This window comes from Brachyhypopomus gauderio, unplaced genomic scaffold, assembly GCF_052324685.1.
Source record: "Brachyhypopomus gauderio isolate BG-103 unplaced genomic scaffold, BGAUD_0.2 sc47, whole genome shotgun sequence".
NCBI classification, from domain to species: domain Eukaryota; kingdom Metazoa; phylum Chordata; class Actinopteri; order Gymnotiformes; family Hypopomidae; genus Brachyhypopomus; species Brachyhypopomus gauderio.
Genome location: NW_027506873.1, coordinates 543,686 through 569,673, shown reverse-complemented (window position 1 = coordinate 569,673; position 25,988 = coordinate 543,686). Strand labels below are relative to the sequence as shown.

General features: G+C 42.4%; 1 protein-coding gene and 2 long non-coding RNA genes across 6 annotated transcripts; 1 reads left to right on the top strand and 2 right to left on the bottom strand.

The window, feature by feature from the left end:
• The first annotated feature begins 3,989 nt into the window (after nucleotides 1-3,989).
• mn1a (meningioma 1a) lies at nucleotides 3,990-18,967 on the top strand. Of its 4 annotated transcripts, XR_013124305.1 has the most exons (5): nucleotides 3,990-4,128; nucleotides 4,413-7,529; nucleotides 9,037-9,099; nucleotides 17,358-17,411; nucleotides 17,645-18,967. XR_013124305.1 is itself a non-coding variant. In XM_076986631.1 (4 exons), the coding sequence occupies exons 2-3, from the start codon at nucleotides 4,475-4,477 to the stop codon at nucleotides 17,366-17,368; spliced, it is 3,066 nt and encodes a 1,021-aa protein (XP_076842746.1). In that variant the 5' UTR covers nucleotides 3,990-4,128; nucleotides 4,413-4,474; the 3' UTR covers nucleotides 17,369-17,411; nucleotides 17,645-18,967. The 4 variants fall into 4 exon arrangements, 3 of the variants coding, with proteins under 3 accessions (XP_076842746.1, XP_076842747.1, XP_076842748.1); XM_076986631.1 differs by lacking the exon at nucleotides 9,037-9,099; XM_076986632.1 differs by lacking the exon at nucleotides 9,037-9,099 and having other exon boundaries at nucleotides 3,998-4,128; nucleotides 4,434-7,529.
• On the bottom strand, nucleotides 9,532-11,177 carry LOC143487563 (uncharacterized). Its single transcript, XR_013124296.1, has 2 exons — nucleotides 10,967-11,177; nucleotides 9,532-10,385 (listed from the first exon to the last, which is right to left on the bottom strand). It is a non-coding gene; the product is annotated as an uncharacterized LOC143487563 (long non-coding RNA).
• Nucleotides 18,968-19,449: 482 nt separating the features above from the next.
• Nucleotides 19,450-25,140, bottom strand: LOC143487609 (uncharacterized). Its single transcript, XR_013124310.1, has 4 exons — nucleotides 24,776-25,140; nucleotides 22,864-23,001; nucleotides 22,088-22,197; nucleotides 19,450-20,621 (listed from the first exon to the last, which is right to left on the bottom strand). It is a non-coding gene; the product is annotated as an uncharacterized LOC143487609 (long non-coding RNA).
• Nucleotides 25,141-25,988: the final 848 nt, after the last annotated feature.

Here is a 25,988-nt window from a genome sequence, read left to right as displayed (position 1 = left end):
ATTTTGCTTGAGCATTTTTACAGACTGAAGGGTGATGGAGATTTTGATGGAGATTTCTTGGACAAGAATCTGGTCATCTTCTGCTTCTTATCATTAATTCAGGTAGAGTATTGACTTATAAAAGTCCTGATGAAACTTAAAAAACATTGCTGTGTGGTAAACTGCATTAATTTTTAAAATTAAAAGTTTATTTTGGAAAAATATCAAATATGAATGAGAATAGCCTGCTATAAGGATACACAGGTGCACTGAGATTCATTGAGACTGAATCTACAAAAAAATGCAATGTTTTATTAACTAGGATCATCTGAACCCAATGATCATCTGAACCCTTTGATTAATCATCTGAACCCTTAATCCAAATGAATTACTGTAACACAAAATGTGCAAAGTGTGGTTGTAAAAAGGAATACAATTTCATTTTTCATGTATAGGATGAACTGGATGCTACAAGAGAATGCTGGAATAGCCATCTGATCCGTCCCTCAAGGAATGAAAATGTTCCCCACGGGCGGCCTAATGTAATGTACACAGTTCCAGAACTGTATGGCTCTGAAGACTACTTATGTCATGTGTCAGAACAGGAAATCATCAACTGTGAGACAGACTGTTTACATCGCAGTGACATCGCTTGTGATGAGGATGTTTACAGTCTGTGTACCTACATAATGGCAGAGTACAATTGAACTGTTCCTGAAGATCTCTACATGGGTATTAATTTATACCTTACACTCAAGGAAAAAATTGGCATAATTTTAAATCTATGAAAAATGACAAACAGTACAAAAGTAGTACAACCCGACTTTATTCATGTGTTTTTTCATGTGTTTTTTCATGTGTTTATTCATGTGTTTATTCATGTGTTTATTCATGTGTTTATTCATGTGTTTATTCATGTGTTTTTTCATGTGTTTATTCATGTGTTTATTCATGTGTTTATTCATGTGTTTATTCATGTGTTTATTCATGTATTTATTCATGTGTTTATTCATGTGTTTATTCATGTGTTTATTCATGTGTTTATTCATGTGTTTTTTCATGTGTTTATTCATGTGTTTTTTCATGTGTTTATTCATGTGTTTATTCATGTGTTTATTCATGTGTTTTTTGCTCCTGTAAAATCTTGTAGACATCTTGTATAACAAGAAATCAATTCTGGAAACAAAGAGACCATTTTTTTGTTATAATTGTCACATTATCCTCACAGGTTTACAATTAAAACAAACATAAAATACAAGCAAGGTACTTTAAGCTTTAGCAAGGTACTTTAAGCCCAAAGATGAACCTGTCCAATAGGAAAAGACTAGCTAGATATCCAGGTGTCTGTGTTGTGTGACTAATTTAACAGTGCTACTGTATATGAAATACTCCTGTGGGTTTTACAACCAAACCAAAATGCTGATATTAATGAGATGATATTAAAAAGACTTTTATTTATAATATTTATTTAGATATAAATGCCTATTAAAATTATGCACTAACCATAGATGTTATGACTCTTGTCTTTAAACACAGAATATTTACTCTTGGCTTCCATGTCGACTATTCATATCAGTACACAACTTTTATGAGCTAGTTACGTGTAAACAAAGCAATGACTGATATGGCAGCACTCGTAAGATACTGAAGTAGGCATTGCGTTACCTTTTCACTGATGAAATTCTGGACTGTCGCTTCTTCAATGTGACAACTTTGAATTAACTCGATGAAGCTGTTAAATGAGTCGTGAGTTTTAGAATGCAGACAGATGAGCTGCTTCTTTCTATGCTGATGTCCTCTTGGATTGTACAATGGATAAAGGGGCAGTCGTGGCCTGGTGGTTAGGGAACTGGTCTTGTGACCGGAGGGTCGTGGGTTCGATTCCCAGACCTGAGGCCATGACTGAGGTGCCCCTGAGCAAGGCCCTAACCCTCAATTGCTCACTTGTATAAAAAATGAGATGAATGAATGTTCAACTTATATAGCGCCTTTCTATATACCCAAGGACGCTTTACAATTTTAACACGGATACAACTCGTACACAACCAATCACACACCGGCGAGAAGCGGCAGCCAATTGCGCACAGCGTACTCTCAACCGGGATCCACAGCCCCCTGGGGGACTGAATGGGGTGCAGGAAGGGGAGAGAGGACAGACCCTAGTGGCAGAGCACCATCCACCACTGGGCACACAAGCACACACACATTCAGACAACTGCTTTTTTATTGAACATGAAGACACACAGACACACTCAGGGAGAATTTGTCAGGGAATCAGGGAGGGCCAATTTACCTAACCTCCATGTCTTTGGACTGTGGGAGGAAACCGGAGATCCCGGAGGAAACCCACGCAGACACGGGGAGAACATGGAAACTCCACTCAGATAGGGACTTGAACCCAAGACCCCAGTGCTGAGAGGCAAACGTGCTAACCACCAAGCCACCGTGTTGCCCAGATAAAAATGTAAGTTGCTCTGGATAAGGGTGTCTGCCAAATGCCATAAAATGTAAATAGATATGTTTGTCTTTTTATATTTAAATGCCATATTACATGTGGGGAGTGCTAGAATACTAGAGTTAATACTGTTTGGTTTGCTTTTATGCACAGAGGTTATCAGGGAAGATACATCAGCTACAATTTACTAATCAAATTCTGTATTTTTGGAGAACCTTTTGATCATGTGAATTTCAGGAACCTATGCTCTTTATCTGGGACCTTTTTGTGGCTTTCACACTGGACAAAGGACAAATGAAAGGGCCTAGATAATTATTATAACCAATACATTTCAGTATAAGATATTGATGGTTGTCTTTCTCCTTTTTTAGTCTGTGTCTGTTCTTTGTAAAAAAAACATTTTTTAACCATTTGGCTTTTTACTCAGTAATATCGAAATGGTGTTCCGTTTCACTTTATGTTCTTTATCACAGTCAAAAAAATGTCCATAGTAACTTGTTAATTGAAATGATTTTATTTTTGAATACATTTAGTACATTACTACATTACCCTATGCAAAACTACCACTACAAATAATTACGCCTCATTCCGGATAATGCAGATACAGTAAGAAGCCACTAGATGGCAATGTGCGGCTATGTCATATGGACTCTTGCTCGAGCTTCCTGTATGAGGTACAAGTAGCGCTCTTCCGATGGTATAAAGTTACAGTGATATACTCTTGAGCATGAAACAGCATTCTTCTATCATGTCTTGCAAGATGGCTTACCTGCAGCCTAATATACAAGTCTAGTATTAAAGTAGTAATAATGCAACACGACGGATCGTTGTGCATATGCGATGTATAGCGTATTTGCATCTATTTATTTGTTGCATTCCATCGCATTTACATGATATCACTTTATACATGGATGAGATGTGTATATATTAGGATGTTAATTGATCAAGATTCAGGTAAAATGATCATGTGTTTATATACGTAAACCAATACAATACACTATAATTGAGATGTAAATACCTGGTTGCAATTCATTACTCGCCTTTCGCCTCTCTTTAGGAGTGTCCTCAACACATACTCCTCCCCTTGCGCATGGGCGCCGTGTGTGTATTGGTGAGAAATAAACGTTGGAATGGATGAGGGAATGTCAAACTTGTTGCCGATTGTCGTCGTAAACACGTTTAGCGCAGAGATTAACTGGATAGCCTTTTGGAGCTCCCTCTTCTGAAATACTGAGGATTTCCAGTGCAATAGCCAAGAAACTGGAGTTATTATTATTTATTTGCCACGCAGCCGGTTGGATTGATACAGTGACAATCATGGTATAGTGAACGTTCAGTTTATAGTCAAGGGACGCACGCTCATCAGCGCGCACTGTCCTCTTCTTCACGCCAGGACAAGACTCCCCATACGGACCTTGAACTGGAACTGCTGGTGGAGTAAGCAAGTTTATAACAATTCATGAAATATTATCTTGGATTTCGATCATCTGGAAAAGCGAAGATGGAACATGTGTTTGGCACATCGCTTTACACTTCGTTACATGGAACGTTTCGCATTGCAAAAATAATGTTGGAGTATTTCTGAAAACGAACGCGTTCGGTTTATATGTAGTCACGTACTTACAAGTAAAGGAACCAAAGTTTTCGCACTTTGTGGCTCCAATACCGATTGATCTCTTGCTGGCTCTCCAGAGGTACTTGCAATTAATTTCCTCTTCTCAGTTTTTCACTATATATGACAAACATTGTTTTTTACAAATAACATATAAAAGAAGACCTCTTTTGACATTAATATTTTCATGTCCCAGATTTTAGTTCATACTAATTTCACAAATGACATTTATGATTTTTAAAAACATTATACACCCTGTTGGACATGAAAAAACTAAGAAAACGTGCATTTAGATCACAGAAAAATGGTTTTGCTGTTTTTGATTATTTGCATTCATTTGTTGTTTTATTATTTTTATTGCTTTAGCTTTTGTGTGTTTATTTCAAGATTAAAGGAAGGTAATTGCCCAAGCCCCGTGCACGCTAACAATGAACGTTAACTATAACAGTTCTGGATTTCACGTGAAAACGCTATCTGTAGCGGTAGAGCCAGTGGCGGGCTCTCTGCAACACTCCCCCATGCAGACTCACGTTTTCATGCCGGGCAGAGAGCAGTATGGGTTCCAGCTGCACAGCCATGGGGATATGCTCAGCATGGGACCACAGCAGCCATCACCTTTCAACGGACAACATCTTCATCCCGACCAGCCTGCCCACCCCTACCAGGACGGGGTCGCCTCCTGCCTGCATGAGGACAGGCACGTTGGTTTCAGTGGCAACGACACAGGCCCCCAGCACATGTTTGAGGCAGAGTTTGGCCAGCTTGCCGAAGCCCAGGCACGGGACTGCCTCCCATTGCAGCAGCAGGGATTGGCTGCTGGTGCCGACTACCAGTTCCATGGCCATCCAGTCAGCAGCCACGCAGTGCCTGCACCCTGTTTGCCCCTGGACCAGTCGCCCAACCGAGCAGCGCCTTTCCACGGCCTCCCGTCCTACACACCCGAAAACAACAGCCTGGAGAACGGACTCCTCTTACATGGAAGGTCTGGAGGATCACAGTACTGTTTTCCATGTGATCCCCTGTCTAGTCATTTTGACATGGTGGGGCACTCTAATCTGGACTCCACTGAGCCCAAGTTCCCCTATTGTGAGGCTGGCAGCCAGATGGCTGCAGGACGTTCCCCCACACTCTGTCAGGGTGGCTCTCGAGCTCCTGTGATGGGTGGTTCTAAAGTTGATCTGCATCTACCTCAGCAGAATGCCTATTCAGAGAGATTCGTGAACAAAGGGAAACTGGAACCGGGACTCAATGCTAGACATCACCTCATGGCCCAACAGAAAGCGGGACCCATGGCGAGGCAGAACTCTGGTTCCCCTGTGCTGCCAAGATTGTACCACACCCCAGATTTTGTTCCAAATAGTCCGGACATACACAGCAGTAGCGTTGTAGCCCATGCCCAACATGGTCAGCTCGATCATCCCATGCACAGACTGAGTAGCCACAAAATGCATCTGTTTGGGGAGCCTGTGTTTAGTGGACCACAGCTTGGCTTTCAACCACCCCATCAACAGCATGTCAATTCCTTCCCCTATCTGAGTGTGACAAAAAGGCCACGATTCAATCCCCCCAGTGGTTCTGTCGGGGAAAGCTGCAGCCCTCTAGTTGGTGGCTTACATAATCGACCAGAATCTCCTTCCACCTTCCCCGGCCCCATGGGGGACTTCACAGCTCACGTGACGGATGGCTTTTCATGGGGGCCCCCGCTGCTTAGCTGTGACCGGCAGCAACATCAGCCCTTGCCTCACCGACCCAACGCCGCCGCCCTGATCATTAAGCAAATGGCATCCAGGAGCCAGCAGCAAAGGCTGAGGCAGGGCGACCTGCAGCCGGTAAATCACCATTCTGATGGCACATTGAATGGCATGGTGCACAGAGGGCCAATGGGTACCGTGTCTCAGCTGAATTTTGACAAGAGACATAATTTTCACAGGAGCTTTGAAATTCAGAGCCCCCACCTACCTCATGAAAACTCGTGGTTTCCTGACCCACATCAGCAGTGTAGGGAAGCCAACATTCACTTGATGGAACAGTCACAGAATGGCCACAGTGTTATTTTTAGATCAGGGGTCACAACTGTGGATATGCAGCCTTTACACTCTCCTGGGCTTCACAGTCAGTTTGAAAATAGCATTAACAATCATCTACAGACATCTGAAGATGGAACAATGCAGCCAAAAACAGCCATGGACAGGAGTCAGAGTAAATTTGGAGGACCCGCCCTAAGGCGGCAGCATGGCTTTCTTCCTGGGGGGTCAAAACAGCAGGGAACCCCCAAAAGCAATCCTCCTGGCTTTGGTTCCTCATCAGAGAACTATCCCTCTCATTCCGAGTTTGTCTCAAGCCAGCACCTGTCAGTCAATAAGCTTGGGGCCCTCTCTTTGGGGAATTTAAACAAAGGCAATACAAAAGACAGTGGGTTTGGCCAAAGCTGTCTGGCGGCTCTCTCCACTGCCTGCCAGAATATGATTGCCAGTCTAGGGGCCCCAAACCTCAATGTGACTTTTAATAAGAAAAACCAAAATGAGGACAAATGCAAACCAGGTCAGGTGGAGCAAGACATAAATAGCGGCAGTGGTGGCGGTCCTTGTGGCCCAGGGACAGAGTATTTTCAGAGCAATGGTTCTCAGAACAGTCAAGCGCCTTGCTCCGGAATCAACAACACAACAGCATGTCAGAGTGCTTCAGGTCAGATGGTAAAGAGAGAACTTTGTGCCCTTTCTCCAAACCACAACACGGATTCTGGAAATGAAGGCAAAGCACCGATTGGCCGCGGAAGGGTGAAGAGAAGACGCGACAGTGGGCACATAAGCCCAGTAAACTTCTCACCCTCTTGCAGCAGCAACCCCGTGGTGAGTCCAGGCCAACATGCATCCTCTCTGAGCGTGGGCATGGAGAGCCAGGGCAGAACACCTGAAGGATCTCTCATTTCTCCTTCCTTTGGAAAAGCAGATCTCGCCACCTCGATGGATAGTGGCATTCAAAGTGTGGGCAAGTCTGATGCCGTTTCACCCTGTATGGATTATGATGCCAGCCCTAACTACGGCCACGAGGATGCTAGGACTGGCAGGAGTAGCATGAAGTGTGGTACAGAAGGCAGGGATGGCTATTCCGACACACCCTGCATGGAGCAGGTGAGGACGCCTCTGGGCAGCTCAGCCCAGCATGAGGTGCATCCCCTGGAGATTCTCCAGGCTCAGATTCAGCTGCAGCGGCAGCAATTCAGCATCTCTGAGGACCAGCCACTTGGAGGGAAGTCTGGCAGAAAGCCAGACTGCCCGTCTGGACCCAGTGAAGACTGTGGCCTGGCAAGCTGCAGCCCAGAGTCAGGCAAGGGCTCCGTGAATACCATTGACCTTGACTCTCTAATGGCAGAGCAACATGCCACCTGGTATGACACTAGCAACAAGGCGCTGATGGATCCTGGGAATGGCAAGTGTGTGGGATTCTGGGACAGAGCAAGAGGGCAGAGTGACAACAAAGAAGGTAAACACAACTGACATGCAATGAGAGCATGATGAATTGGTGGTTTTATGGACTGTTGAGTTTACTGTGATGACTTAGTGGCTGGATAACTTTAAGTAGCGTACCCTCTGGGGGCTTTACAGCTAATCTTTCTTGGAGAAATTAGGTTTAATTAGGACACTGTTAACACTCTGTCTGAAGTTGACAACCATGGCATGCAATGAGGAAAATGTTTTTTTTTCTGGAACACATTGATGTACATTTTGTGGTTATTTCCCAGTTGAGCTCAATTCCCAATGAAGTCCAGGGCCATTAAAACTTTACAAGCTTTGAAACGAGTCATGGACTAACCTACACAGCCATTAAAAAACAATCAGATCAAAAAGAGCAGTGTGTGCACCATTTATATTTTGAAATGACAAAAGGCTTAATGGCCACCCACAAAAGTATATAAATTATAACATATTTTAAAGATTTATATGGTAAGGTAATCAAAATTCTTATATGCAAATAGCAAAAAAAAATCTTGCAGGATCAATTCGATTTCAAATTCACCTATTAACCTTTCAGACAATGTCCTTGCATGTTCAGGCAACTACAGTTTTGCTTTTTCAGGCTATTACCAGTAACACAGACAGCTTAATCACTTTTTAGGGAAACCATTTTCTGCAAAGACGTGGTATTTTACCTTCCTGTTTGGTATAAGCAGACCATAAACTGCACGCGATGGTCTATATCACTGGTGTCAAACTCAAGGCTCGTGGGCCAAATGTGGCCCGCCGCATCATTTTATGTGGCCCGCGAGAGCTTAAAAAGCCTAATTGTCCAAAAACAAAGCCAAATATGTGCAGTGACCAAAAACTAGGTACGATAATTTTATAGGCTATATTACCTTATCAGAACGTGCTTCTACCATTAATACTGTAGGTACAATCATTTTATAGGCTATATTATTACATGCATCCAACAATTGTACTGCAGAACCCCACACACTTATTGTAATGGAAGCAATGTAATGCTAAAAAGGGCCACTGCAGAGCAAGGGATGAGAACCTTTGTTTGAGAAAATGTAAACAAAACATTTATATAAATTATATCTGTTCTAAGTTGTCTGGTGTATTTTTAGGTAAAAATAACCACAGTATCTAAAAAGCATTCTAGACAATAAGCAAATATTTCTGAAATTAAAACAAGATGGCTTTGTAGATTGATCATACACACCACAAGAATCCAGTGCACCCCAGTATTCACAGGACACACCCAAGTGTCCTGAACTGGAAACTTCATCTGCATGAATGGTATAACACAACAGAATGTGTACACACACACACAAACACACACACACACACACACACACACACACACACACACACACACACACACACACACACACTTTTTATAATTGACCATTATGTATTTTTTATTGCTATATTGTGTCCGCACACTCCATCTTGACTCCAGGCTTTTTGACTGAATGATTTATATGAAAGTTATTAATGGCACATATTGGTCCTTGATTTATCTGAAGGTGTTTGCTGAAGAAAAAGGTACCACGTGTATTTGCCTTGTGCTCTTCAATTATGTTGTGCAGGTAAGCATCAATGACCTGAATAAACAAACACGTTAATCAACTCCTTGGTGTTCTTAACCCTCTATGGCATGAATTTTTATTTTAGGAGGAAAAAATTTTTTCATTCTAGTATTTGCTAGATTAGGGGTCCCTTATAATATATAAATAATAAAATTTGCCCCCCCACCCTCCTGCCCCCAGATTTTGGTTTGTTGCCTCAGGGCAACAAGACGCTATGAGGGTACTAAAACGCCAAGGTTTTCTGTAATTTTCATATAAGTGTAATGAGGTACAAAGAAGTATTAATCACATTAGAAGTTTTATTTCACAAATTCCACAAATGGTTTATCAATCTGTGGGTTAGAAATTAGCTGCAATGTGTGTTTGTGTTTCTGAATGTTTGTTCCTGTGGGGTACAGATTGAATCAATGTTTCCCTTTTTTGGAAAGCACAAAGCACTGCTGTACCCAAGAACTACTCCAGTTCTTTAGTAGTGAGGTTAAGGGTTTGTTGGTATCACACTGAATGGCATATACAGGGGTTGGACAATTCAACTGAAACACCTTTCATTTTAGTGTGGAAGGTTTCATGGCTAAATTGGACCAGCCTGGTGGTCAACCTTCATTAATTGCACATTGCACCAGTAAGAGCAGTGAAGGTTCAATTAGCAGGGTAAGAGCACAGTTTTGCTCAAAATATTGCAATGCATGGGCATCCAGTGGTTCAAACATTGTATCCTGAAGACGGTGCCATGTATCAGGATGACAATGCACCAATACACACAGCAAGACTGGTGAAAGATTGGTTTGATGAACATGAAAGTGAAGTTGAACATCTCCCATGGCCTGCACAGTCACCAAATCTAAATATTGTTGAGCCACTTTGGGGTGTTTTGGAGGAGAGTCAGGAAACCTTTTCCTCCACCAGCATCATGTAGTTACCTGGCCACTAGAAGAATGGATTAAAGTCCCTTTGACCACTGTACAGGACGTGTATATGTAATTCCTAAGATGAATTGGCGCTGTATTGGCTGCAAAAGGAAGCCCTACACCATACTAATAGATTATTGTGGTCTAAAACCAGGTGTTTCAGTTTCATTGTCCAACCCCTGTAAATTTGACTGCTCTATAATAACTTCCAGAATGCCTTCAGAAAAAATATCTGGAAGTGTTGATATAGGGACACAATATTGTCTGATTTTGGAAGGCTGGCCTGCAAATTAGTGATGTTGGGACTGTGGTGTGTTCTCCACCAAGGTATGTTTGAAACACCTTCCTCTGATACATCATTATCATCTTCATTTTCATCTGTTTTCAAAAGAAACCATAAAGCATAAAATTACAATAGGTCATATACAACTGTCATAGCCCGCTGATGCGCGCACACACACACACACACACACACACACACACACACACACACACACATTCATACACACACACACACACACATTACATACAGTATGTTCAGTATGACTGGACCATCATCATCCAAATTTTCCCCGTCACTGTCCTCAATCTCACTGTCCTCACTGTCCTAAGGTTTGACCCTAACTGATGGATCATGTTCCTTACACCCATAACATGTTCTTGCATCCTTTTCCTGTGAGTAATGGTTGATAGGACAGCAAAAACAATGTTATATAAATAACTGTGAGTCCCTGCACATCTCCATCCATGAACATGTCATTGTACAAACTAAAGTGGTCTAACTGCGCAATGTTGCCCTGAGGCAACGAATGAAAAACCTAAATTTTAGAATATAGATAAAGAGAAAAAGTGTCTTTACTCAATCAAATATGCTTTTTCACATATTCCTGCACATCACAGATATTTTTTAATACAAATTTAAAACATTTAAACATGTGAAAAAGTGATATTGATCTTACCTTTTGCTAGCAGTGTGTCCAAGCATGCTATGCTCCAAAAAAGGAGTGCTCCACCCCCAGGTGAAAGACACACCCACACCCAGACCAATTTTTATTGGTGCCAGACTTATCAGCTGATTTAAAATGTGATGTTTTACCAAAAAAAATTTAAAGAGGCAGTGTGGGGGGAGAAATAGTGGTTTGTTGCCTGAGGGCAACACCATGCCATAGAGGGTTAAACAGCAGTTCCCGGTTTTCTCCTAATAACAATCAAGAATAACCCAGTATCCATTTCTGGTTCCACACTGCTGTTTAGAGAGCTCACTAAAGAACTGTTGGCATGGGCAGTGTTAAAAATAATTGAATCAATTACTTATACTGCTCTCTCACAACCTTACTTTAATACACTGCAGTGGTTGTGCAACAGTCAGTGGTTTCCCCACTTTCTGACATCTGTCGCATTACAAGACCTAAAGTTATACATTTGGTAAGATATTATGACACTTTCTATTAATTATAAAATAAAAATAACCACAAAAACCGTACCCAATTTTTGACATCAACCGTCATGCCTGGCCAGTAAAACCTGGCACACATGGCATCCAGAGGCTTCATGATGCCCGAGTGGCAACCCATTAGGGAGGAGTGAAACTCCCTAAACAAAACCCTGGCTTCCTCCATTGTTTTAATGACCTTTCTGCTGCCTTCAAACAAGAGGTCTACACAAAGATTCATAGCAGAGGTGGGTAGAGTATTCAACAATTTTACTCAAGTAAAAGTACTGTTACTTGAACCAAATGTTACTCAAGTGAAAGTAAAAGTATGTATCCAAAAAAAAGTAAAAGTAAGTACTTTTATTAAAAGCTACTCAAGTAGTGAGTAAATGCATGAGTACTGTCTCTTGTCAATAAATTACATCATGGGAAATTTAATTACTGGAAACAATTACTTTTAATGATAACAAAAATAATTTATTATAAATAAATATAATATATACATTTTTATTATAAATAATATGTATTTTTGTTTGTTCCTAATTATTAGGCCTATGTAACTTTAATGTGTTCCACAAAGGCACTAACTGAGGAGACTGTCAGCCAATACGTGTAGCTACAACTTGACGCCAACTGAATCAATTTGTAGGAAACTTTGGTTCAACTAAATCATCATATATTGCTAGTGTGTACACTCAGAGTCTGAATTGGTTTTTAGTATTGCACTGTGTTACATTTTATAATTACATCATACAAACGTTATGCCTCAGAGATATAGCGTTACACAAAATTATACATACGGCAAACTTATCGCAACGTGTTTAATCAAATTTGACATCGAGTTCTTGTAGGCTGAAATGTCCACACTTTTGGCAGACACAACTGACAGTGGATTATATAGCTGTCCTTTTTACACGTTTGTAATGTGAACATTGGCTGTATGAGGTCAGGGATGCTCGGGAGGTTTTTCTGTCACTTTCTTGCTACCGGTGGAGAAAGTTTGCGTATGTGATCACGTGACTGATCGGCTTCATTTGATTGGTCACTCATACTCAGGTGACGAGACGTTGGTCAGTCTTCTCACTGAAAAGATGAATTATTTACAAAACTAAAGTAACGGTAGCACGGCGAAAATCCGATTGTAACGGAGTAAAAGTCGCGTTTTTTTCAGCACATATTTACTCAAGTAAAAGTAGAAGTCTTTCATATTAAAACTACTCTTACAAGTACATTTTTGTCCAAAAAGCTACTTGAGTAAATGTAACGGAGTAAATGTAACGTGTTCCTACCCACCTCTGAATCATAGTATAAATATATTTTGATAAGGTAATATAGTCTGTAAAATATAAGGTAATATAGTCTGTCCTACCTACAGTGTTGGTGCTGTAAGCACATTGTTATAAGGTTAAACAGTCTATAAAACTATCCTACCTACAATATTGATGGTGGAAGCACATTCTGATAAGGTAATATAAACTATAAAACCTACAGTATTAATGCTGGAAACATTTTCGGACTAACATATCAGCATATTTTCTGAGGTTTTGCCTCTCTGACTTATTAAAACTCTTTAGGTATGATCCCTTTAGAAGAAACTGGTGTATCATGTCCCACATTTCCTCCATTGCACATTTAACTGAGCATTGTAGAAATGACATAAACGTTACATGGTTATTTTCTTGTATTTAAGAAAATTGCTTTAGAAATGTAAAATAGCCAAACTGAATGAACGTTAAGCGTTACGAAATGCTTGTTTCAAGGTCAATCAACTAAAACCAGTTAGTGTAGGAGGGAATAAAGTGATAGACAAAATCAAGCACGATTATTTATTAGCAAGGCTATAACAAACTGACTAGCAGACATTTGGAACCTCTACTTTTTAGAAACTAGGTCTTTCCTAGGATATTCACAAAAACAATTGTTGACAAAACACAATAAAATGCAAAAAGATTTACGTTGCAATATGATTAAATTCGATAAATGGGCAATATTCACCGTTAATCCAAGAGAAAAATCAGCTGGCAGCGCAAAATTATGATCTACGCTAAACACTGACGTGAAAGTAGCATGCGTAGTAGCCCTAGGTAGGATAGCTCGATTGGTAGCACAGATTTTGAGATCACCGGCGCGACTGAGTTAAACGGGTTATTTAGGCTTACCAGACTTTGTTGAGTGCTAGCATTTTGACATGTTTTGTTGTTGTTTCCTGTTTTAGTTCATTATATATCTTTTACTCCTTTAGCTGTGCTTATTTTTTGTTAATATTTGACTTGAGATTTTGAAATTATTTTTCTCAATATCAACTTTAAGAAGACTTTAATTCATTTGTTCTATTTTCCTCTTAATTTTATGGGTAGGATGATGGGTATTCACATAACAAAATTTTATAATTGCTCTGTGTATGTGCGTGCGTACATGTATGCACAAGCAGGTAATATATTAAGTATGCTTTCCAGGTCTCACCTAGGTTGTCATGTGTGATACTTCAATCAGGAACTACCCCCAGCACTGAGGCTCTAAGATTAAAGATGTAGTGGCACTCCATGATTTTGCTCCTTTTTCTGTCTAATAAGAAATTGTCTTGTACGCAAACGACATGACAATAAATTTTTTTTTAAACATTTATTTAAAACATTAAATCAAATTGTCAAGCACATGGTCAAAAAACTGTGCTGCTTCCTACCCTGACGTTCAGACTTTTATCAACTGTTACATTCAAACAGACATAAATGTCACACTGTAACACTTTGTGTGTCGCGGAGTGAGAGGGCGGACACAAACGCTGAGGAGAGCGAGATTTAATAAAGGGAATACTAAACTCAGAGTCAAACAGAAAAGCATTGGTCAGATCAGAAAGGGAGGTCCGAACACGAAACATAGCCTACATGTAGTGACGTACTTAAATACAAGGAACAACTGGAAACTAAAATACAAAATGAGACTGAGCAGGAAACAACAAACCAAGCATACAAGAACCAGGGAAACAAGGAACTACTTATGACACAATGACCGACACCAGACCAGGAAAACACAGGGAATATAAATACACAGAACCAACAGGAACTAACTAGACACAGGTGGGAACACTGATGACGGGTGTGATAGACAGAGGGAAACCAAGGAAACAGGGCGGGATAAACAGGCAAGGAAAACACTAGCACATGGAACAGGACGCCCGGAATGACAGCTAGTAGAGGGGGGCGGAGCCCTACGTGACACATACATAAAAAACATGCACGTCCCATGCAAACAACTCCCAATAAATTAACATTAATTCTTAATTACTCAAAAGAGTAATAAACGTGTTCTGAGTCCTTACTGGCTCTTACAAAATGAGAAGAAATAATAAGAAGTTAATTTAAAAACATTAAAACAACCCTTTTATAGACTAGTAAACTAGAACAAGAACATAAGTAGCATTGCTGTCAAAAAACAACAAACCAATGCACACCTGTAATGATGAGAAGGCAGCCCTGCCCGTCAAACCAATATAACATGCAATCCCCATCAATCATCCTAATTAGTTCAGACAGTCATGAGTACTTACTGGATCAGTAAGTATCAGTCTTTGGGTCATGTCAGTCTGTATTGACATTACAACCTGCAAGCAAACTGCTGAGGTCATCTGTCTCAAGCTCATATGAGTGCTGTTTGACAGTGATTGCCATTTTCATTTTCAATTTAAATTTTATTTTGTGCCTTTTGATGGTTGGACAACATGCACAGATGCCTTCATTGATGGAGCTCTGTGAGATTACCAGTGCCTCACATGAGCAGAGCTGAGCATTATGGGAGTCTGTGTTGGAAAGAATTAAGGTTGCCCGACATTCTCCTCTAAGGTCCTTTTTTCCACATTAAGAATATAAGGAATAGTGAAGATCCTGTCTTGGGATTTGCCCCTTGGGCTTTGACTGGGCTGTCAGGGGTGCATCAAGGAATCAAGTTCAAGTTTCAAGTTCAAGAGGTTGTATTGTCATTTCAACTACATACGGAGTACACAGTGAAACGAAACAACGTTCCTCCACGACCATGGTGCAACATAAGGACACAGTGCCGACAGAACATAAGTGCAACACAAAGTGCGGACAGACAGTACAGTACACTAGACAGAGTGCAGACAGACACTTCACTAGACAGGGAAGAGGTAGGTTTCAGTTAGTGCAGATTATGCCGTGTGCAATACGCAATATATGTGCAAAAGGAGTCCCTGTCGCAGTGAGGTAGTATGGTTAGTGCAAATGCCTTCATATTGTCAGGGATAAGTGGTTGGGTGTGGGTGAGTGTGTGTGTGTGTATGTATGGAGGAGAAGTCCATCAGTTTAGTGTCTGGCATTGAGGAGTCTGATGGCTTGTGGGAGGAAGCTGTTGCAGAGTCTGGCCGTGTTGGACCGGATGCTGTGGTACCTTCTTCCCGATGGGAGGAGGGAGAACAGTGTGTGGGAGGGGTGGGTGGGGTCGTCCACAATGCTGGCTGCTTTGCGGATGCAGCGGGTGGTGTAAATGTCAGTGACGGAGGGGAGAGAGACACCAGTGATCCTCTCAGCTGTCCTCACTATACGCTGGAGGGTCTTGCGGTCGGAGACATTGCAGTTCCCAAACCAGGCAGTGATGCAGCTGCTCAGGATGCTCCCTATGGTGCCTCTGTAGAAGATGGTGGGGATGAGTGGAAGGAGACGAGCCTTTCTCAGCTTCCGGATCAAGTAGAGATTCCTTGGTCTTTTTCCTTGGTCTTGTCCACGTTCAGGTGAAGGTTGTTGTCTTTACACCAGTCTGTCAGCCGCTGCACCTCCTCTCTGTACGCTGACTCGTCGCCTTTGCTGATGAGACCCAGCACTGTTGTGTCATCGGAGAACTTAATGATGTGATTTGAACTGTGATTGGTGACACAGTTTTGAACATATGTGTGCGTATCCAAAGCCTTTGTTTTGATTTATGCCTGTTTATGCATCTTACTGTCTGTACCTTAGGTCTGAAATATGAAGGCAGCTTCAGATCACATTTTTGGCCAAAGTTGTTTTGTAGTTCTCATCTGATTGTGCACAGCTTTAGCAGTCATTGTTGACTGGGATGAGCTGTGACTTTAAGGGCACTGGTAGTGCTTTACTTTGCCGCCATGCATCGGTGCTCGTATCCAAGTGCTCACACACATACGCTCGCAGCTGAGGCTCTCCGTCAGCTGCATGAGGAGCAGACAGGAGCTGCTGGGCCATGTGCAGAGCTTTACTGGCTGAGAGCCGGTGGGTTTGAGAGCCAAGGCTGAGTGGCCGACGATCCAGACAGCGGCACAGCATCCACGCTGGGCCTACAGCTGACTCACATCTCTATCCTTTCCCCTCTCGCTTCCTCCTCATCCCCTTCTCCCTCCCTCCTCCTGCTCTTCCTCCCCTTCCCTCCCTCCTCCTGTTGCTCCCCTTATAACAGCATATAAAATCAGGTCCAAGAGGGACTCGCTTATGTAAAAGCAAGTGCAAGCAGAGGTGTATAATCCAGGTTCAGAAAGTAAAAGTCCTCACCAGGATTTTGCTCAAGCTTGCTAGATTTCTAATTAGTGCAATCCAGGTAAAATGAGTGGAATCAACACAATCCAGGAAGCCTGAGCAAAATTCTGGTGAGGACTTTTACTTTCTGAGCCTGGATTATACAACTCTGAGTGCAAGTACCAAGTTGGTCTGGGCCCTTATGTAGGGAGGCGCCCACTGGACTCCGCCCACTGGACTCCTCCTGCTGTTCTGTTGGCAGGTGTTTAGAGGTTTGGAATAAAACTACCCAACAATGTCAAGTAGACAATCCAATACTTGAGGAATGAAACCCGCCCTGCTGTGATTTGCACACTCAAATAACTGGAATGTTCTAATCTTAATGATTTTGCTGTTTAAGCCTTTAATATGATTCTAATAACTCTCCACATCTTTCTAAAGGGCATGGGTAGGACTGCCTGTCCCTCAGTGGCTCCTTGCTGTATCGCTGAAAAGGTAATACAAAAAAGGATTTATTTTGGAATTGAGAGCATTTGAAAAAAAATAATTTAAAAGGCTTCCAAACCAGATCTATGACTCCTGTAAATGGTTTAAAGTGAACTTGTTGCCATGATACTGAGAAAGCTGTATTGGAGTTTGCTCTCTTACACCGTGGTCCTTCTGGCCTCAAAGGTGGTGGACTGACTGATGTGGACCTGTCGTCCTGGTGTGCTTGTCCTGCTCTGCAGGTGCTGCTCGAGTTCATTGAGGGACTGGAGGAGGACATGAAGGAGACCACCTGCAGTGCCTGTCTCTTAACCGGGGGATGGAGAAGCCCCACAGCTCTGCTTCTGTACTAGTGCAGCCCAGGAGCCAAAGTACAGCCCTGAGCAACTGTCCTGCCTGAAATGACGGATCACTGTGTTAGTGACGGATCACTGCGTGGGTGACACTGATGGTGGCTCCCGGTACGTTTCGGGCTGGTAATCGGACACCGTCTTCATCTGGAACACCAAGAGCCACCGTCTCACCACTTGCATTCTAATCTGTTAGGATACAGATTAGAATGTATCCTAACAGATTAGGATACAATACACACAGTATTGGAAGTGCCCCAGAACAGATACTTATAAGTGGGGAAACACCCCTGACTGGAATCTTGGACATTATGGTTGAATTACCTTGAACAAATATATTTTTAAAGTTGTTTTTCGCCACTTGTTCTCTTTTCTAGTTTTTTTTTTTTGATTACCTCATTTTTTAAGACTTTCAACCTCAACATCAAATAACATTCAGTACCACAGCTGTGTCAGAATTATGACCAAACGTATTTCCACCAGAAGATCCAGTTTGAGTTTTGCATAAAAAAACACCTCCTGGCAGGCAGTTCAATTTGGTCCTCAGCACTGACTGTGGTGGGTCAAACTTTTGACTTTGAAATGCCAGTGGGGGTTCTCCCTAATGCTCTAGGAAAGTTGATATGTAGGCTGAGCTCATCTCTTTGTGAGCTGCCAGGCAAGTGCTGGAATGCCATTGTTTCAAGCTGATACTGTGTTTGGGTTTTCCCCTTCACTCAGCCCTCACCCACACTGAGATTCTGATTTTAAACTAACTGCTCCTGAATATGTTTGGACTGAATTGGCAGCCCATTCAAGAGGGACAATGGCTGCCAACAAAATACTTTCCCTTTTAAGTAAATGGGTTTCCTTCTGCTGATTAAAAAGCCCTTGAACCGCTGTATTAGTGTTTGACGCTTTGGTGTTTCTAAAGTTCTACCTCTCATGATTTTAAGAGTTTTTTGTATTGTTGTTAACTTACTTGATGTTGGTACACATAATTTGTTTCTGAAAATACTCCCCTCCTCTTATGTGCATTTTCCCAGTGTGAATCCTTTTGACTGGATTTGACACATGTAAAAATTGCTTTTAAAATCAAAGGATGATAACATTAAAGTCTAAAAGGTTTTACTGCAATATTTACAAAGCTAAAGATTACCACTTAGAGATATTGTAAATAAACTGTATAGCGACTGTATATTATGGAATAATTATTGAGAAGTATGTTGTAATTAATTGTTTTTTTTCTGCAGCTGACACTCATCAGTATAAAGTGAGTTGAATGCACTAATATTTCATCCTTCTTCTTCCTACAATCATGTGCAGGGACATAATTTAAACACCATCAGACTGGTGGAAGACAACAGCTGGTCCAGGTTACTCTTCTCTTAAATGAAAATTGGTGATAACTGATTAAAGCTACTTGTCTTGCAGCATTATGAGAGTAATGAAGCCTGAGACGAAGTGGACATGTGTTTTAACCTTTATTAATCTCAAACAGTGGGAAACAGTTTCACAAAGTAGGATACTTTGTGACATGCCTGAGATCTGTAATTCAGCTTTAAGATGGCTATATAGGGCCATGTCAAAAACAAAACAAAAAAAAGGATATATATATATATATATATATATATATATATATATATATATATATATATATATATATATATATATATATATCCTGTGATATGTGAATTTAATGACAATAGTTTGGGCACTTTGTTAAGTTGTATTAGGTATTTGAAAACTGCTAAATTGCCTATCCCAAATAGTGAGAGTTTGTCTGCGCTGGTCAAACACAATTCAAAATGTTATCCTCCTTTATAAGGGATCCTGCTCCCTCTCTTTGGCTTGGCACACAAAGAGTTAACACAGTTGTGTCCTGTGGCTCCCAAGGGTGAGGCACAGTCTAAGAGATGGAGTCTTTAAGAGGAAGAGCAGTCTGAAGACGGCCCTGCACCGCTCGGCCGAGCTGCGTTTTCCTTGGCTGCCAACGGACATTTTTGCACTTGTTTTTCCAGTCTGCTGGGCTGCAGCGAGACTTCTCCCATTTGGAGATGGCTGCGAATTTCTGCTTTTACTAGTTCATATGATCATCAGGGGACTCATTCTCAACTCTCTGTCATTCCATTCACTTTAGTGATCCCCAAGAATTATGTTTCTTCCCTCTGTGGTGCTAAAACAGTGTGAACTGGATTATATTTTACCCTTTTTAGCAGTATACAGTAATAGTATGCTGTATTATTAATCTGTTTAATTTCTCTAAACATATTAGGAATGTATTTGTTTATATATATGACCAATCTAACCAGTCTGCCAAATTAATTTTTTTATGTATTACTGTTCATGTTCATGAAAAAAGTTCATGTTTGCAGTATTAGCGTCATCTCATTTAGCTGTTCTGTTTGTCTTTGCTTTGCCTGTTTGAGTTTCAATATTTAGACAAACCGGATTGTTGGGAGTATAAATATCCTGGCGAGGAGTCCGGACCTCCTTCCACCTTAAACCCCTAATATTCCTGTATGTTTGTTTTAGGTGCAGATGGCTTTTCCATTCTTGCACGCACTCGTATGTTTGCCAGAGCTGGACCGCATGGTTTACTCCTTACACGCATGTTAATATGCAGCCCAAGCGGCTTTGCCATCACAGGCTGTTGAGAGGCCTGCCGGTCTATCCATTCACTGGGGCCAGAGTGGGGTCTTCTATTCACGCCCGTCCTCCCAGTCCACTGGCTGCCCAAAGCCCAGAGATCCCCATGGAGGGACGCCATCTCACTCCTTCCACGTGTCCCCTGAATTTTTCATAAGTCAGCCCGCACAATGCATGCCTAAATAGCTGGGCTGTACCAATGGAAATCAGCATGGGAGGTGCGGTGTGGGGGGAATTCCCTCTGCACAATAAGGGTAAAACAAAGATTTTAGTATCTTTTTAAGCAGAGCTCAATCTGCTCATCCAAAAGGAAGAAAAGGAGAGCTGTTTTTGGGCCTTTTTTTAAAGAATGAATGAGTAAGGGGGAGATGGGGTAGGAGAACTCAGAGTTGGTCCTAGTCTTGTGCTTGGGAAAGCGGTCTGCATCTTTCTTGGCCCAGGTGAGGGGGCATGTGTTGCCTGGGTTGTGGAATACCTCTCTTTGTCTAAATTGTATGGAGCTGGTAGGCAAACACTATGGGCTTGTTAAGGAGGTTAGGATACATTTAATGGTTCTTTTATCCCTGGTGCTTCTAAACTGGAACGCCTTCTATATGAATGGTGATGTTTGAGCATGGGAACTGACAGGGGAAGCGTGCACTGAGAGATAGGGTACTGGGTACGGCTTTATAATTAAACCAAAATGAAGAAAATCATAAAAATAGATTAGTAATACAAAAATTGCATCTTCTAAATACTGTAAAGATGTCTTTTCTGGACCCTGACTTAGACCTCAGTAGATCTCGGCCACCATGACCTCAGAAGTAATGCTTGGATTTGTATGCAGAGTAAATATAAACAGTGTGCATGAAGGACAGCAAATCTCACCCTTGAGCAACTGTGTGGTTATTTGATACTCTAGATGAAAATGACCAGATAACTTGCATTTGATACATGCTTCATCTTCAGCGAATGCAAAGAGGCCCGTGACATGAGGATGATGCTAAACTGATATACCTGTATTCATCTACACAATGCTGTCTTGTCTTCATCTGTTTCAAAGTCAATGTTAAAAGCAAGTGAAGCATTTAAACTCAATCTGTACAGCAAATGCTCTTATGTATGGCACACGACTCTCGACTTGATTAATACATAGGGGATGGCATTCGGAAAGACAGCTGAATGCAAACAGTTCATTTGTTGGGCTCTCACATAACCCCCAGTGGAGAGGTGACTGATCATTAATTAATCAGCGAACTGCAATCTTGACTGAATTATTCATCCCAAGTGCTGTCTGTAATTTCTGCATCTCCATATTAGATTCCTGCTCCATTGCTGTGCCCTTCAGTAAGGTTACTTGATAAATGGCTTCTATCACTTAGGTGGCCAAAATGATAGAAGGAAAATGAGCAGAATCTTGATTCTCACTTTCTAAAATAATCTGCTCAAACTCATACTCTACTGTAGAACTGTATTTCCACAGTAGTTAACTGTAGCATTTATGGCTGCTGGAGTTTGTTAAGTTAGTTGTGTAACCCGAGTTTGACTCAACATGTTTCCTGGGGAATACACCTTCCAAAACTTTTGCTGTCAAAACTGAGCAGTCAGCCTCATCCTAGGTGAGCTATTTACCTCCCATTCTATGATTCAATTTATTTTTGTATGTACTAGACAGTACATGCAGAAGCCAAGAGCCTTGATCCCATAAACAATGTGCAGTTCGGATACCTGATGAGGTTTGAGAAGGACACGTGTAGTTGAAACTGGAGCTCCAGCAGAAGGAGAAAGCGTATCCACTGCTGGGTGTTGGGGCAGCGGGGTGAACGCCACTACGGGAGCTACATCAGACAGAGCACAAGCATATTTGACAGTTGGTAAGGGCAGTTAAAAAAATCTCTCAAAGCTGTGGAGGCATTTTGCTTCTGGTTTCTCCATTTTCTCAAGGGTAGTTAGATGCTCATTTGGTACTGGGTGTGGAAAAGGCTTAACATTCTATCACATTTGAAGCACTCGTGTGGGAGAAGAGGGCCTACAGTAGGATTAGTGTTAGGTTTCCTCTGCCCCTGCTCTTTCCGATAAGAGTGGTGGCGTTTGCAGCGTGTGCACTCTTGAGGTGGCTCTTTGTAATTAGCCTGTAAGAAGTGCTCATCTTTCAGGGTCAGGCTGAAGTGAAGTGCAAGCCCATCATCTTGAGCTTGGCTAAAGAGAGGGGGCGGGTCTGCTTTTGTGTACCTCTACCGTGACCATAACTGTTCCCTGCCCTTATCAAGCTCCTTCTTCTTTATCTTCTTCTGCTCCTCACAGATCAGTAGATACCTCTTTCATCTCACCAGTCACTTCAAAATAATTCATGTAGTACAACTACAATCCCAAGACAACTTCCTCTAAAATAGCAGCTTGATACCATTTAGCACGATTCTCAGTGGGCCGATAATGAGCTCCAATCTGGAGTAATCCCAGATGGCTGGCCAGTTGACAGCCAGCACTGGGACTCAGCTGCTCACCTCGCTGTTGTAACTATTGGAGGGGACCAGGAAAACCTCTTGGCCTGTCCCACGCAGTGCTGTCATGATCTCATCCAGACTTTGACTTCGGGAACTTTGTGCAGCCAAGAACCTGAGTGAGCTCTTCAAACAGTATACCTGCGTCATATTGGAGGAACAGGATGAATCACGTGAATGGTCAGAGAATGATTTTAAGCACAAAATGTTATCACTGGGTTTTTTGACTTCCCAAAATCACTCTCTGTAATTAAAAAGTAAAAATGTCACTTCTAAAACAAGAAAATGTATGTGAACATGTGCAGACTTGCTTTCTGTAACCGAGTGAGGTTTTCAAGATCAGCAAAAATTAGGTATGACATTCTCTCCACAGAACCTTTATCTTTTTGCTAGAGGAGCTCTGCAGTAATGTAGGAGATAACAATCCAGCAATTTTTTTTTTCAGAAATCACCATACGACACCACATGATTGTCAACTTGTTAGAACATAACTGCTTCAAATATACCTTGTACATGTAAACATATACGATAGCTTCTATTTCTCAGGTGATTGGCCTATGACATGGCTGACAGGTACAGACTGCCCTGCTAATGATCTGTCGGGTGATTGGACTGGTGAAAGGAGCTACACGCCCGATGGCAGAAAAACTGCTCTAATTGGTCTATTTATAGACAGACCTGTGGAACCTCTATGAAGAATAATGGGATGAGCTGGCAGAGTCCCTTGGGCAGAAGACAAAAGTGAGAAATGTCTGCTCAAAGTGGAGTGTCATATCCAGGCCGTGTGATTATCTGTATAATGTCATTGTGAGTTGTCCACTACTTGTTTGCAGGCATATGAACGTGTAATGTTAGGGGATTATAATGAGATTGACAGAAATATAAGAGGTAGTGTAGGAGACAGGAGACTGTGAAGCCATCTAAAAGAACTTTAAATGAGCTATAAAGAGACATTATGTTAACCAACTGATAAGGTGGCTGATATGAGCACAGTTTCTGCAGTCCTATAGCATAGTTATGAGAGGCAGGCAGCAAACCCACACAAAGGGAGTCAGGTCTCCTCTCCAATGTCCACTGCTCAGGGGCTTAGGGTCTCCATTTCATTAGCTGTGAGCGTCACAGGAGGATTGTACATTAGGTCTTTAATTTAGAGTTTAGCCAGAGGCTGACTGTCTCTGTGTGTGTGTGTGTGTGTGTGTGTGTGTGTGAGTGAGTGAGTGAGTGAGAGAGAGAGAGAGAGAGAGAGAGTGCACACGTCTGTGAAGCTCCTTGACAAGCTGTGCTTTGCTGTGGATAGTGGCTAGGGCAGATGCTTGAATCTTAACAACAGTTCCCCCACTACAGTCTCCCCATTACAGCTCCCTCTCTATAGCCACCCCACTACAGTCCCTCCCACTACAGCCCCCCCACTACAGTCCCTCCCACTACAGTCCCTCCCACTACAGTCCCTCCCACTACAGCCCCCCCACTACAGTCCCTCCCACTAGTCTCCCCACTACAGTCCCTCCCACTAGTCTCCCCACTACAGTCCCTCCTACTACAGTCCCTCCCACTACAGTCCCCCCTCCCACTACATTTCCCCCACTACAGCCCCTCCCATTACAGTCCCCCTCCCATTACAGCTCCTCCCACTACAGTCCCCCTCCCACAAGATTCCCCCACTACAGTCCCTCCCACTAGTCTCCACACTACAGTCCCTCCCACTACAGTCCCCCCCCCCCACTACATTCCCCCCCCCCCCCACACACACACACAGTTTCTCCTTGATTCAGCTGAGTATTTAAGAAAAGCGGCTGGGAAAGTGGTCTTATAACAAGCACAGATATAATCACTGGGGTTGTTGAGGCTATCCATGACTGCATTTTGAATGTTATCCCAATTTAGTCCACCGAATGTAAAACACTGGGTCCCTTACACTGCAGATGACTTCACACAAGTCAAGGATACATCTGTGCCGGAGTGAAATACAGGCAGTTACAGCAGATTGATATATAACTTGCTTTGCTGTGCCCACGGTGATGAGGTCATGTGCTGAAGCCCTAGGCACACGGTGTGACCATGACGGTGTTTTGTAGTAGTCATGAGACAGAGCAGTGGGGTTGTCCCACTCAGAATAGGGCCACTGCTCGCCGGGTGCTGCTTGCTCCAGCAGTTGACTATGCTAGCATGCAGTAATGCAGTGGAGCCAGATTAATCTACAACAGCCTTGCACCTTAACCCCTTCTCACTCACCCCTCTACTTCTCAGTCACCCCTCTACTTCTCACTCACTCCTCTACTTCTCACTCACTCCTCTACTTCTCACTCACCCCTCTACTTCTCACTCACTCCTCTACTTCTCACTCACCCCTCTACTTCTCACTCACCCCTCTACTTCTCACTCACTCCTCTACTTCTCACTCACCCCTCTACTTCTCACTCACTCCTCTACTTCTCACTCACTCCTCTACTTCTCACTCACCCCTCTACTTCTCACTCACCCCTCTACTTCTCACTCACTCCTCTACTTCTCACTCACTCCTCTACTTCTCACTCACCCCTCTACTTCTCACTCACTCCTCTACTTCTCACTCACTCCTCTACTTCTCACTCACCCCTCTACTTCTCACTCACTCCTCTACTTCTCACTCACCCCTCTACTTCTCACTCACCCCTCTACTTCTCACTCACCCCTCTACTTCTCACTCACTCCTCTACTTCTCACTCACCCCTCTACTTCTCACTCACCCCTCTACTTCTCACTCACTCCTCTACTTCTCACTCACTCCTCTACTTCTCACTCACCCCTCTACTTCTCACTCACTCCTCTACTTCTCACTCACTCCTCTACTTCTCACTCACCCCTCTACTTCTCACTCACTCCTCTACTTCTCACTCACCCCTCTACTTCTCACTCACCCCTCTACTTCTCACTCACTCCTCTACTTCTCACTCACCCCTCTACTTCTCACTCACCCCTCTACTTCTCACTCACTCCTCTACTTCTCACTCACTCCTCTACTTCTCACTCACCCCTCTACTTCTCACTCACTCCTCTACTTCTCACTCACTCCTCTACTTCTCACTCACCCCTCTACTTCTCACTCACTCCTCTACTTCTCACTCACTCCTCTACTTCTCACTCACCCC

Coding starts and splice junctions, on each gene's coding strand:
- mn1a (XM_076986631.1), top strand. CDS start 4,475: ATGAACGTTAACTATAACAGTTCTGGATTTCACGTGAAAACGCTATCT.